The sequence below is a fragment of the Staurois parvus genome, unplaced genomic scaffold (assembly GCF_062004578.1).
Source record: "Staurois parvus isolate SC_StPar_1 unplaced genomic scaffold, SC_StPar_1.0 ptg000169l, whole genome shotgun sequence".
NCBI classification, from domain to species: domain Eukaryota; kingdom Metazoa; phylum Chordata; class Amphibia; order Anura; family Ranidae; genus Staurois; species Staurois parvus.
In genome coordinates, this window is record NW_028317965.1 from 5,437,715 (window position 1) to 5,451,969 (window position 14,255).

Here is a 14,255-nt window from a genome sequence, read left to right on the forward strand (position 1 = left end):
GGGCTTTACTAGCCATCCGCAGCACATATGCATCGCTGGAAAGACAATGTTTCTGTGCTGACAGCTCTTTCACTACGCCCCCCCAGCACTGAGATGAGCTGTCAAAGACAGCTCTCACCTCCCACTAATGATTGGAAGCCGATAGGAACAGCTCCCTATCACGTGACCACTGTAATAGTGGTCACATGATCACTGATCCTTCTTGCTCCCTATAGAGGAATCAGAACTTTTTAAAGGAACTCTGGGATGGGCAGGAAGGGGTTCAAAAACATATATTGAGAAGAGCCTTCTCCAAGACTAAGGGGTTGTCCTCCCAAGCCCAATTGGGCTGCATTGGACAAGGCATAGAAAAGGGCATTTGCCTTATGTTATGCCATTTGCTCTATGTTCTAATGTTTCAATTTAAACCAAGGCACTATGTTGGTGGCCAATCAGAACCTTAAAAGGAACGCTGGGATGGGCAGGAAGAGTTTAAGAAACTGATATAGAGAAGAGCTTTCTCCAAGACTAAGGGGTTGTCCTCCCAAGCCCAATTGGACGGCACTGGACAAGGAATAGAAAAGGGCATTTGCCTTATGTTATGCCATTTGCTCTATGTTCTGATGTTTCAATTCACACCGAGGCACTGTGTTGGTGGTCAATCAAAACCTTAAAAGGAACGCCGGGATGGGCAGGAAGAGTTTAAGGAACTGATATAGAGAAGAGCTTTCTCCAAGACTAAGGGGTTGTCCTCCCAAGCCCAATTGGGCTGCATTGGACAAGGCATAGAAAAGGGCATTTGTTTTATGTTATGCCATTTGCTCTATGTTCTGATGTTTCAATTCACACCGAGGCACTGTGTTGGTGGTCAATCAAAACCTTAAAAGGAATGCCGGAATGGGCAGGAAGAGTTTAAGAAACTGATATAGAGAAGAGCTTTCTCCAAGACTAAGGGGTTGTCCTCCCAAGCCCAATTGGGCTGCATTAGACAAGGCATAGAAAAGGGCATTTGCCTTATGTTATGCCATTTGCTCTATGTTCTAATATTTCAATGTACACCGAGGCACTGTGTTGGTGACCAATCAGGACCTTTTAAAGGAACCAGGATGGGCAGGAAGAGTTTTGTGCATAGACAAGGACATTTGTCTTATGTTCTAATGTTTCAGTTTACACCAAGGCACTTTAGTGGTGTTCACTGAAAAAAGTAGGACAGGTTGCATTTTTAGTGTTACACACTTCGACATGCTGCAATGCACCACACCGCTTTAGGAAGTTAACTATCATTTTAGAATGCACATTTTCCTTCGACATTTCAACGAAATGATTAGCATAATTTATATTATATAATTGTAACATTTTATTTTTTCTTGATTCAAACTATTTTTTTTTAATTCTTGTTACTTTTCACTGGTTTAGAATTTTTTTTTGTTTTGGATGTATTTATCATAAATTTGGTAAAGAGAATTGAAAAGTAAACCCTTATCATAAAGAATATTTCAGTTTCCCAAATTGTGACTGTAGTTTGATAAAAATGTTACTTCAGTTTAAACATTTTCTGTGAAAGATCTTTTATAATATAATAAATAAACGCATTTACATTATTTGTATTTCTGTGTCAGCTGAATCATTTTAAATTGTAATATTCCATTAATATGGATTACAATGCAGATCATTGATACATCTCGTTTTAAATTAATTTCAGTAACAAAAAAGGATGGATTTCAATTACAGAAAAGCAAAAGCCATTAAATGTTCCAATATAAAAAAGTAATTACAGTCAGGTTGGTTGAAAAGAATGTTTTTTTTGTTTTTGTTTTTTTGACAGATAATCTTTTAAAAAGATTACCAATTACAGAACTCTTATGCTGTTTATGCAATATTTTCTAAATAATGTATTTATTTTTTTTAGAACTTAAGTATAATTATACATTCACCTATTTTCATTTGTATTACTACTATTATGACCTTTAATAATTTTGAATAAATTCCTTATTCAATATTTTACATTTTTATTATTAAACATTTTGCTTAAATTACATTATTTATCCTAAATTTATAGAAATTATTAATTATTTTTTTTAATTGCAATGCTACACATTTCAATATTAACATGTAAAGGCTTTGCAGTGTTTCATTAATAGCTTGCTGTAACATCAAAAAAAATCACATGTATTTAATAATACTCTGGTCTAAAAATGCATGTGTCTGCAACATTGTTGAATAGACTAGAATGTTGACACAGCAAATATGGTACATCTTTTATTACAAGTGATAAATCACAGCAGTTTTTTTTTTCACACATCGTTTCAAAAATATCAGAATACTTACCAGATCTAACTTTATACTTAAACATTAAAAATTAAAAAAAAAGGGAAAAGTAGGGGAACTAGGGGTGAAGATAAGGTTGAAAGCACCCACCTTCTACATGGTTGTCTTCTGAAAGCACATGACAGGGAAGGAGAGAAAAGGAGAAACATTCAGTAAGCAGCATGCAGACTATCACTTGCCATTGCATGTCTTCAGCATGCACGGCGTCAAACACAACATGCAAATGCTCAATTGCTACCATTCAAGGAAAGGGGGATAGGAAAGTAAAAGCAACAGGGAATAGATGTTCCTCACAGTATATGTAACATTAACTGAATCATTTTACCATTTCTGCAATAGTTACATTGACCTGATAATAAAACCTGTGTGATTTTTGTATTTTCTCAGTTCTGTATACAATACAACATAAGTGCTCATTTTTGGCTCTATTATTGAATTAAAAAAAAAAAAATCATGATAAGCACAAATAAACCATCAGGGCTAATCTATTTTTTTTTTATTAGATCAGTTCATTTCAATGTTGACAGCCAGATCAATAAGTAAATATCACCTTTATCAGTAATAAATAAATGATTGTAGAGATGTTTGAAAATCAATGTCGGGTTTCCTTGCTTGCAAGGCTGATTGAATATGTATTGCGTACATATCTAAGGAGGGCTCTATTAAAATTCATACAATATAGTCAGTGCTCTAGGGGGGAAACCCATTTTTTTAAATGAGGGAGTTATGAAAATGGCAATGAGTTACCGCATAAACTTCACTATGTCATTACATATACAATGTTTTTATAATAAAACTTAAAGATTAAAGAGCAACTATTGTTACAATCTCTAAGATTTATTGGGTGCACCAAAGGCCTCATGCACTCGGGGCGTTTTTCCTGCCACTAGGGGTGTCAGGCATTTTTTTTCCTGCTTCCATGTGCCCCTCCATATTACCCTTTGTGTCCAGCAGCATTTTGGCAGAATGTAAACACGTATAAAAACGTCCAAACGAGTGGTAATGCCAGGAGCTTGAATTCATTTCAATGGAAAGAATAAATTATTATTAAGGGCCTGGCCTAGTGGACATGACGTTGGAACGTTCCTCCCAGCTGTCGGCTGTGTTGATCGCGGTGCAGGAGGTTCGTCCCTTGGTTTTTCCCTTGTGAATGTGGCATTTTAGAGGCTGTCATTGCTGGTGTCGGCTAGACACCTTCTTTGTGAGTGCAATACTTTATTAATAAAATTTTACTGGTTTTAAACGTACTGCACCATCATATCTATTTTTACACATCATTTATACCTTTTTTGGTTATAGGTACTGCTTATTATTTGATTTATTTTGCGTTTTCTGTGGCGCTTTTTATATCTGCTACAATAAAATGAATGCCTAAGCACCTGATGCCCGTAAACGTGCCTAAAGGCTTGTAAAAATGTTCAACACTTTTACAAGCGTCAGGAGTTTTTTTAATGCCAAAATGCTACTGCCAAGAGAAAGAGCATTTTTAAAACATCCTGTGTGCATGAGGCCTAATAATTACAGAAATGTAAAGATACTGCATACAGCTAGCTTAGAAAAAAATCTTTAGAAATGGCAACTAGTGACCTTGATTGTATGCTGTCACAGGAAAATGATCAATCAGAATATTTTTTTAAATACATGGACCCCATGACTCTCTTGCCGCTTCTCTTCACAGTTCAGGACCTGGGATACTGAATGAAAAAAAATAATAGTATGGCTCCATTATGGAGACACCCCCCCCCCCCCTTATTTATTTAATTTTCTTCCTCTTTTAGGAGTTGGGTTTATTCCCTTTTTTATTTATTTTTTTATTTATCTTGATAAATATTACTGTTGTCTATAAGTCTACAACATATAGTTTTTTGTTTTTGTTTTTTATTCCCCCTTTTTTCGCTGGTTCTACACAAAATCTTGAGGGTATATGAGATTGGTTTGTTACTTTTTACTTTTTTTTTTTATAGTTCAGGACCTGGGTTACTGAACGAAAAAAAATAATAGCATGGCTCCATTATGAAGACAATTCTTTCTCTCCCTCCCCCCTTATTTATTTATTTTTTTCCATTTTGTATAAGAGTTGGGTTTGTTCCCTTTTTTATTTATGTAGTTTATTTTGATCAATATTACTTTTGTCTAGAAGTCTACAACATTCAGTTTTTTGTTGTTTTTTTTATTCCACCTTTTTTCCAACAACCTGGTTCTACACAAAATCTTGAGGGTATATGAGATTGGTTTGTTACTTTTTACCTTTTTTTTATATAGTTCAGGACCTGGGTTACTGAACGAAAAAAAAATATTAGTATGGCTCCATTATGAAGACATTTCTTTCTCTCCCTCCCCCCTTATTTATGTATTTATTTATTTTTTTTCCATTTTGTATAGGAGTTGGGTTTGTTCCCTTTTTTTACTTATGTAGTTTATCTTGATAAACATTACTGTTGTCTATAAGTCTACAACATATAGTTTTTTGTTGTTTTTTTTATTCCCCCTTTTTTCCAACAACCTGGTTTTACACAAAATCTTGAGGGTATATGAGATTGGTTTGTTACTTTTTACTTTTTTTTTTTACAGTTCAGGACCTGGGTTACTGAACGAAAAAAAAATAATAGTATGGCTCCATTATGAAGACAATTCTTTCTCTCCCTCCCCCCTTATTTATTTATTTTTTTTCCATTTTGTATTGGAGTTGGGTTTGTTCCCTTTTTTATTTATGCAGTTTATTTTGATCAATATTTCTTTTGTCTAGAAGTCTACAACATTCAGTTTTTGTTGTTTTTTGTATTCCCCCTTTTTTCCAACAACCTGGTTCTACACAAAATCTTGAGGGTATATGAGATTGGTTTGTAACGTTTTACCTTTTTTTTATATAGTTCAGGACCTGGGTTACTGAATGAAAAAAAAATAATAGTATGGCTCCATTATGAAGACATTTCTTTCTCTCCCTCCCCCCTTATTTATGTATTTATTTATTTTTTTCCATTTTGTATAGGAGTTGGGTTTGTTCCCTTTTTTTATTTATGTAGTTTATCTTGATAAATATTACTGTTGTCTTAAAGTCTACAACATATAGTTTTTTTTGTTTTTTTTATTCCCCCTTTTTTCCAACAACCTGGTTCTACACAAAATCTTGAGGGTATATGAGATTGGTTTGTTACTTTTTACCTTTTTTTTATAGTTCAGGACCTGGGTTACTAAACGAAAAAAAATAATAGTATGGCTCCATTATGAAGACATTTCTTTCTCTCCCTCCCCCCTTATTTATTTTTTTCCATTTTGTATAGGAGTTGGGTTTGTTCCCTTTTTTATTTATGTAGTTTATTTTGATCAATATTACTTTTGTCTAGAAGTCTACAACATTCAGTGTTTTGGTGTTTTGCTGATTTTGTTCCCCCCTTTTTTCCAACAACCTGGTTCTACACAAAATCTTGAGGATATATGAGATTGGTTTGTTACTTTTTACCTTTTTTTTAATGTAGGTAGTTTGTTTTAAAAATATTATTTTTGTCCAGTCAAGAACATTCTGTTTTTTTTTTCCCCTTTTTTGGATGAACTGGTTCTATGCAAAATCTTGAAGGTATTTGAGTTTCTTTCTCATTGCATGGGTACATATCTTTATTTTGTTAAGCGTAAGGAATGTTACTTAAAAATTTAGTTTCAATTATAATTTAAAGGAAAAATGGCATAGTAAGTAAATACCAAGTATTCTATAACTTGCTTATACATACATTTTCCTTTGTTTCAGGACAATATTTGATTTATCTATTTGTTTTTGGATATTTCAGAATTTCTTTCTTTTTTCCTTGTTTTTGTAATATCTAAAATTTTAGAAAATAAAGGAAGGAAGGAAGAAATTGCCAAAATATTTTTCACTGTTCCACAAAAGATATAACTAGATTTCTAGCATACATTAAAAAAATTAGATACATTAGCTGCTCCCACTTAGTTTGTAAATTATTTTACAACTACAGTCATGGTATTCTAAAAGTGTGAATTTTAGCACAGTTTTCTACTTAGCACTGTTACTTAAAATCTCATTAGCTAGTTGCTGCTGATCAGAATCAATAGATAGTAAAGTAAGGATAATCACTGTCTAGTGATTATATGCTAAGAGGTATTTACCCATTTATCAATTTTGCTTACACCTATAACTTTTTTGTTTTCTTTTCCTTTAGGCTCTAAAATGCTACAGTAAGACTAAAAAGGTAATTAGTCATATACAATGTGATTTTTTTAAAAATGCTAATTTTTTCAACATAGTACTTATGAATCACAAAAATTACTTATATAAAGAAATGTAAAAAAGAAAAAGCAAAAGTTAAATATAAATATATATATATATATATATATATATATTTAAATATTTAACTTTTGCTTTTTATATATATAGAAATTTGTATATATATATATATATATATATATATATATATATATATACACACACACATATACACAGTATAGATCCATATATTTATATATAGCTGAATACTGTTGTTGATAGCAAATTTATTTTTAAAAACAATAACAAAGATTACTTAAAAAGAAAAGGATATATATATATATATATATATATATATATATATATATATATACCATAAAGTGAAATGTGTATATATATTATATATATAATTGATAGCAAATTATTATACTTGTATAAAAAGAAAAAAAAAAAAAAAAGAAAAATAAATGTTTTAATATATATATATATATATATATATATATATATATGAATACCACTGATAGCAAATTATTAAAAGCTCAAATTTCTTAATATAATGGATGTATTTGGACATACGATCCACAGCAACACCTTAAAAAGCAGCATCACTCTTTTGTGGCAGTTAGTAATATCTTGAACCTTTGGGAATGTTCTAATCTGTGTGAGTTTACATTTACAAATGTGACATGTTTACTTATAAAAGCGAAGGGATCCAATTTAGAGCATGGAGTAATAAATGATGATGCAGCGGTGACCCTGCAGATTACATTTAAAACTAAAATCACATTAATACTTTAAACAGTCATGTAAACCATTTCCAAGTGCAGGATGATACACGATGATGCAATAGTGATTTTTGCTATTATTTACTACAATAGCATATAAATTGACAATCTGTAGAACTAAACAATGACACATATTGACTGATTTAATTTGAAACCCCATTGGTTGGTTATAATTATTTTTATCAAAAGCAATGTAAAGAAGATCAAAATAGCTTCCATTATTTGTATGAATAAAATCAATCAAATAAAATGAGGCATATTTACTAAAGAGGTAGAGAATGTTTATTTAAAATGGGAGTGTAGATTTACTTCAACTAAGAGACACAAGTATCTTTTTCTTTACTTTATCTGCACATAACTGTATAATTGAAGTGAATTTTCACTCTTTTTTGAGTGAATATTCTCAACTCTTTTAAAAATTCAGCCCCATAGGCCACAATCAGACATTTGCTGACCAGGGGTGGACTGACCATTCGAGAACTCGGGCACTGCCCGAGGGCCCAGGGTCAGGAGGGGGCCCCATGAGATGCCCCTGGTACCTTTCATAGGCTTTTTTGGGTGTGGTTTGAGTGTGGGTGAGGACACAGAGGCCCCATGGTCCCCTATTGCCCGGGGGCCCCATGAGTTGTCAGTCCACCCCTGTTGCTGACCTTAGTTGGAACTAATCTGCAGGCAAATATAACCCACACACACACATCTACCTCCCCAACCTGCGCCCACCCATAGTTTTTTTTTTAAACATGAAATTCATTTTTTTCTCACCTTAATCAGCCATTAAATGACCCTCTATGTGTGTCTTCCAGTAGTGGAGACCATGCTGTGATACTAAATAAACATGTGTTGTATCAACCAGGGGCGGACTGACAACTCATGGGGCCCCCGGGCAATAGGGGATCATGGGGCCCCTGTGTCCTTGCCTAAACTCAAAAAAGCCTATGAAAAAGGTACCAGGGGCATCTCATGGGGCCCCCTACTGACCCCGGGCCCTCGGGCACTGCCCGAGTTTCCAAATGGTCAGTCCGCCCCTGGTATCAACCTATTAACTTGGAAAGTGCTGCAACTGGTGATAGAACTCTCAAAGAAACTGCCCAACAGAAAAATGAAATAATCAGCAGCCGGATGACCACGCAATTCATTAAGCTTCTTGAGGCCTTCCAAATACGGAACTTACATTGCTGCTGAGCCATGGATCTGAGCAGCATGAAGGAGGAACTCTCTTTTTTTTTTTAATTTAAATATTTATTGAATTTTTCATGTTAATACAAGTACCAAAAAAGGGAAATAATTCTCATACAAATAGACATTTATAACATTTCTATCTTTCCCTTACTAAAAACTCTTTTATTTCCCATCCCACTACCCCCCTTCCCGCCCCTCATCCCCCCTCCTCCCCCTCTGCAGACTCTAGCCCATTCTAATTACTTGAGGCTTATTAATTTTTTGCTAACATCCTAGTTCATATTATCCTATATTTCTCTTTCAATCCCGCTCTTTCCCACTTTTCCCATCTCCTAAAATAAACTCTCATCCTATCTTCCTGCATATGGTATGATCTTTCCATTCTACCTATCTGGTTCACTCTATTAATCCAGTCTTCCTCCTTTGGTACCTCAGGTCTCCGCCAAAACTTGGGTATCAACCCTTTCGCCGCATTCAAGAAGTACCATATACCTGAATCTTTATATTTATTTACTGATGTCTCCACATTGTGTAGGAGGCACGTCGTTGGGTCTAGCCCTATGTCAATTTCAGTTATTTCTTCAATCAATTTGACTATTATCTTCCAAAATGCCTGGATTTTCGGACATTCCCACCATATGTGAAACACCGTGCCTATCTCTCCACATCCTCTCCAACACATATTTGAATTTTCCCCATTCATTTTGTGCTCTACACTCGGTGTGATGTGCCATCGTGTCGCACACTTATAATTAACCTCAACCTCTCTCATACTAACATTATCGTGTATCAATCTAAACATCTTTCTCTGTCTATCTTCATCAAACCTAACACCCATATCCCTTTCCCATTTTGTTATAAAAGTTAACTTTGTGTTCGTGTCTAATTCTGTGAGTATTCTATACACTTTTGAAATACCGTGTTTCCCATCCCTTCGTGTCTCTAACAACCTTTCAAACATATTCCACTCCTGTTTTAGTCTCAGGGGTTTCGGTAGATTTCCAATAAAACATTTCAATTGATGATATTTCCACTCATCTATTCTAATAAAAATATCTCCCTTCTTCTCTATTAAATCTTTAAGTGATCTCAATTCCCCATCCACCAAAACATCTCTCAGTTGGGTATCCTCCTTTCTAAACCATCTCCCTGATATCTTATTCTTTCCCGGGGGAAAGTACTCAGTATTTGTGAGAGGCATTAATATAGAATTAAATTCCCATTTCATGTTTTTGTGTAAATTGTCCCATACCCTAAAGACATTTAAAGTGTAGATACTTGTGCTTTCTTTACTTCCCCTGAACTGTGGTGGGACCCATATCATCTGACTCAATCCAATGCCACTAAGATCATTTTCAATTGTTACCCAACTTTTCCCCTTATGGTTAAATGTCCAGTCATATATTCTTGCTAAAACCACTGCTTTATAGTATCTCTTGACATCTGGTAGACCCAATCCCCCTTTCTCTTTAGTCCTACTCAGTGTTTCATATGCTATTCTAGGTTTTTTATTCTTCCATATGTATTTTGTTAACATTTTTTTCATTATCTTAAAGAAGGCTTCTGGAATTTTAATTGGTACCATTTGAAATCTATACAGTATTTTAGGCATAATTACCATTTTGACTAGGTTTATACGTCCTATCCAGGATGGATTTCCTCCTTCTAGTCTTTTTAAATCTTCCCTGATCTCATTTATCAAAGAGATATAGTTTAATCTATACAAATGCTTAGATAAGGCAGTGAGTTTTATTCCTAGATATTTTATCTCTTTTTCTCTCCATATAAAGGGGAATTCTTTTTGTAGTTTTTCTTTTTCATCCTTTGATATATTAATATTCAAGATCTCTGTTTTCGTTGGATTAATTTTTAAATTTGATAGTTCCCCGTACTCCTTCAGAATCTTCATTATATTTGGGAGAGTTATTCGGGGATTCCCCACATAGAACAATAAGTCGTCCGCAAAGGCTGCTACTCTATGTTCTATGGATTCTATCTGAATTCCCTTTACCGATCCACTGTTTCTTATTATTGACAACAGAGGTTCAAGTGACAATACATATAGCAGAGGGGACAGTGGACAGCCCTGTCTTGTACCATTAGACATTCCAATGGGTTCTGATCTCTCCCCATTTACTGTGATGATTGCAGTAGGCTCCCTATATAATTTACTTATCCACTCTCGCATTCTATAGCCTATCCCCAGCACTTTTAAGTTGTCCATCATAAAGCCCCAGTCCACTCTATCAAATGCCTTCTCTGCATCAATTGACAAGAGCACCACCGGGGCTTTCCCTTTTCTACTTTTCTGAATAAGCATCAGGGTTCTCAAGCCGTTATCTCTACCTTCTCTCCCCGGTACAAAGCCCACCTGGTCTCCATGGATCCAATCAGGCATCAGATCCCTCAACCTGTTTGCTAACACCTTTGCATACAGTTTAGTATCTGTGTTCAATAATGAGATAGGTCTATAGCTGGAGCACTGAGATGGATCTTTTCCCTCTTTGTGAATAAGTACTACATGGGCCTGTAGGGATTCTCTCCTCACTTCCATCCCACCTCCCAGAGCATTCATATATTTCTCCAGCTTGGGTAACATTACTTCACTAAATTTCTTATAGTACTTAACTGTATAGCCATCCAGGCCTGGGCTTTCCCCCCCCCCCCTGTGCTTCTTAATGCTATTTTAATTTCTTCCTGGGAAATTTCTGCGTCTAGGGAGTTCAACTGTGCTTCACTTAGTTTTGGTAATCCCGCATTTTTTAAGTATATCATCTTTTTTTCATTAATTCCCTCTTGAGCTTCTTTTAGCGGGCCTTGGGGACTAATATTATATAACTTTTTGTAATACTCCGTAAACACTTTAATAATCTCTTTATTTGAGTGGACCAACTCCCCCTTTGGACTTTTTATCTTTTCTATATAATTCCTATTTTTCTTTTTATTCAAAGCTCTCATTAGATATCTTCCTGGTCTGTCTCCCCATCTATATCTCTCGTTCAGAACCCTGTTGTATACTCTTCTCTTCTCCTCATCCATTAATCTCTCTAGCTCATCTTTTTTATCCAATAACTTCTGTCTCGTATCTTTTGTTATTTTCTTCTTATGGATCTGCTCCAAGTCCAATATTTCTTTTAAAAGCCCACTGACCCTCTCTCTTCTTTCTTTTTTCTTCCTTGCTCCTGCCGCTATCAAGATTCCTCTTATGAATACCTTGTGGCTTTCCCAGACTGTAGCTATCGATACTTCCTCCGTTTCCTTAAAGTATACCTTAATCTCTTTCTCGATTTTCTGAACTAAATCCTCATCCAGAAGAAGAACCTCATTTAACCTCCACCCTAATCCTCCCGTCCACCTTCTTCCCCATCCCATTTTCATTACGACCGGAGCATGATTGAAGGAGGAACTCTCATCCTTCATTATTGGGGCTCTGTAATGGAAGACATGCCACCATGATCATTGCAACAAGATGACTGCAGGTCGGACTCTACTGAGGATTGGACTGGACCTGAGTCTGCTACTTCTGTAACCCATCATCTGTAATCAACGTAAGGGGAAATTGTATTTTTAATTGTGTGTGAGTTTATTATTCTTTATAGAGAAGCTTGAATTCAATATACAATGGTTTATTTGGAGTCACGCAAATGAATCTCAAGACAAGGAGTACCAGGTACTTTAGATGTACCGTTATAGCCTGGGCCTGCTGCCAACCGGACTGATTGCTGCCGTACTTTGTGACATTGTGCTGCTGGAGTCGTCTTGAATTTTAGAGGACACCACCATCACACAGCCAAAGGAAAGCGTTCACTTCACCCAGGCAAGGGTTAAAGGGTGGTGGAGGAGGGTTTCCCAGACATAAGATTTTTACAGTATAACATAAACTGCAGTTGCACTAAATTGAATCAACAGTAACTATGTGCCTCCAAACGTGCCTCTTTCCCTGTACCTCCAGCTCCCATCTGATGCATGCCCAGGAGCACATCCTTGGGCACAGCTGTTCTACTTGGCATGCAGAAATGAGTGGGTTGCATATTGATGCTTTTACTGATGTAGAAGAAGTTTTAGTTCAATATAAAGAGGATTCACAACATATAGTCTTGTCTGTCCGTCTCCTGCTGCAATGCGTTTCACCTGTCCATCTCCTGCTGCAATGCGTTTAACCCCACAAAGGGCTTAATGTTTTACTAAACCCAGGACGCTGCATTCACTATTTCAAGTCTCCCCGGACCCTGCATTTACTATATCTGGTCTACCCAGACCCTGCATTCACTATAACTGGTCTCCTCGGACCCTACATTCAATATATCCGGTCTCCCTGGACCCTGAATCCACTATATCTGGTCTCCCTGAACCCTGAATCTACTATATATGGTCTCCCTGAACCCTGCATTCACTATATCTGGTCTTCCCGGACCCTGCATTCACTATATCCGGTCTCCCCGGACCCTAAATCCACTATATCTGGTCTCCCCGAACCCTGAATTCACTATATCTGGTCTCCCTGGACCCTGCATTCACTATAACTGGTCTCCTCGAACCCTGCATTCACTATATCTGGTCTCCCCGAACCCTGTATTCACTATATCTGGTCTTCCCAGACCCTGCATTCACTATATCAGGTCTCCCCGGACCCTGAATCCACTATATCTGGTCTCCCCGAACCCTGCATTCACTATATCTGGTCCTCTCGGACCCTGCATTCACTATAACTGGTCTCCTCGAACCCTGCATTCACTATATCTGGTCTCCCCGGACCCTGCATTCCTTATAACTGGTCTCCTCGAACCCTGCATTCACTATATCCGGTCCCCCGGACCCTGCATTCCCTATATCCGGTCTCCCCAGTCCCTGCATTCACTATATCCGGTCCCCCGGACCCTGCATTCCCTATATCCGGTCTCCCCAGTCCCTGCATTCACTATATCTGGTCTCCCCAGACCCTGAATCCACTATATCTAGTCTCCCCAGTCCCTGCATTCACTATATCTGGTCTCCCCGGACCCTGCATTCACTATACCTGGTCTCCCAGGACCCTGCATTCACTATATCTGGTCTCCCCGGACCCTGCATTCACTATATCTGGTCTCCCCGGACCCTGCATTCACTATATCTGGTCTCCCACAGTACACAGAACATGAAAATGCAATTATTGTAGCAAATATAAACTGCTAAATACCTTTTCTCATCAGCAGTCTTGTGACTTTTATCAGTGTCCAGCTGAGCACTGGTTAATCTTGTATTAGGAGTTTTCATTCTCCTCTGACTGTCCTATGAGGCTGACCCTCTTTCTGGACAGTGCTGATTGGCCCTGAGCTAATAACATCCTCTCCCCCCCAACAAAAACACTCTAGCAATACACACCAAAGCAAGAAATAGGGGGGTTGAAATCTAAGCCAATACGTTAAACGCGTGACAGTATGATTTTGTGGTCTGCAGTCTTGAAGTACTGTGGTCTTGGGTTCAGTTCCCCTTATCTTCTTGTAGTTGGTAAGTTTTTCTGTTATGTACATTCTCTCTGGGTGCCTCAGTTCCCCTTCTCTCTAAACTGGCTTGAATGTGTAAATCATTGAATGGTCGTGAAAGTTACATTAAACGGTAAGCTTTATTTTTTTTTTTAAAGAGACTAATTTTATAAATGAACATGTCAAAAATAGCTACCTACCTTCAGCTGTTGAAGCAGATGCCATTGCTTTCCATTTTAACAGAAAATTATGATATTTTTACAGAAATCCGCATCTTTAAAGTGTTACTAAAACCTGGACCCTGCA

At 36.5% G+C, this 14,255-nt stretch overlaps 1 protein-coding gene across 15 annotated transcripts in view; it reads right to left on the reverse strand.

Moving 5' to 3' along the window:
- Positions 1 to 14,255, reverse strand: part of NRXN1 (neurexin 1) — a 2,017,115-nt gene that overhangs the window by 1,807,398 nt on the left and 195,462 nt on the right. For 8 of the 15 annotated variants that reach the window (XM_089676450.1, XM_089676460.1, XM_089676452.1 and 5 more), the window contains exon 3: positions 2,398 to 2,415. The exons of the other annotated variants lie outside the window; for them this stretch is intronic. In XM_089676450.1, the coding sequence (XP_089532576.1) occupies positions 2,398 to 2,415 (18 nt within the window). The remainder of the gene's footprint in view (positions 1 to 2,397; positions 2,416 to 14,255) is intronic. 15 annotated transcript variants of the gene reach the window in all.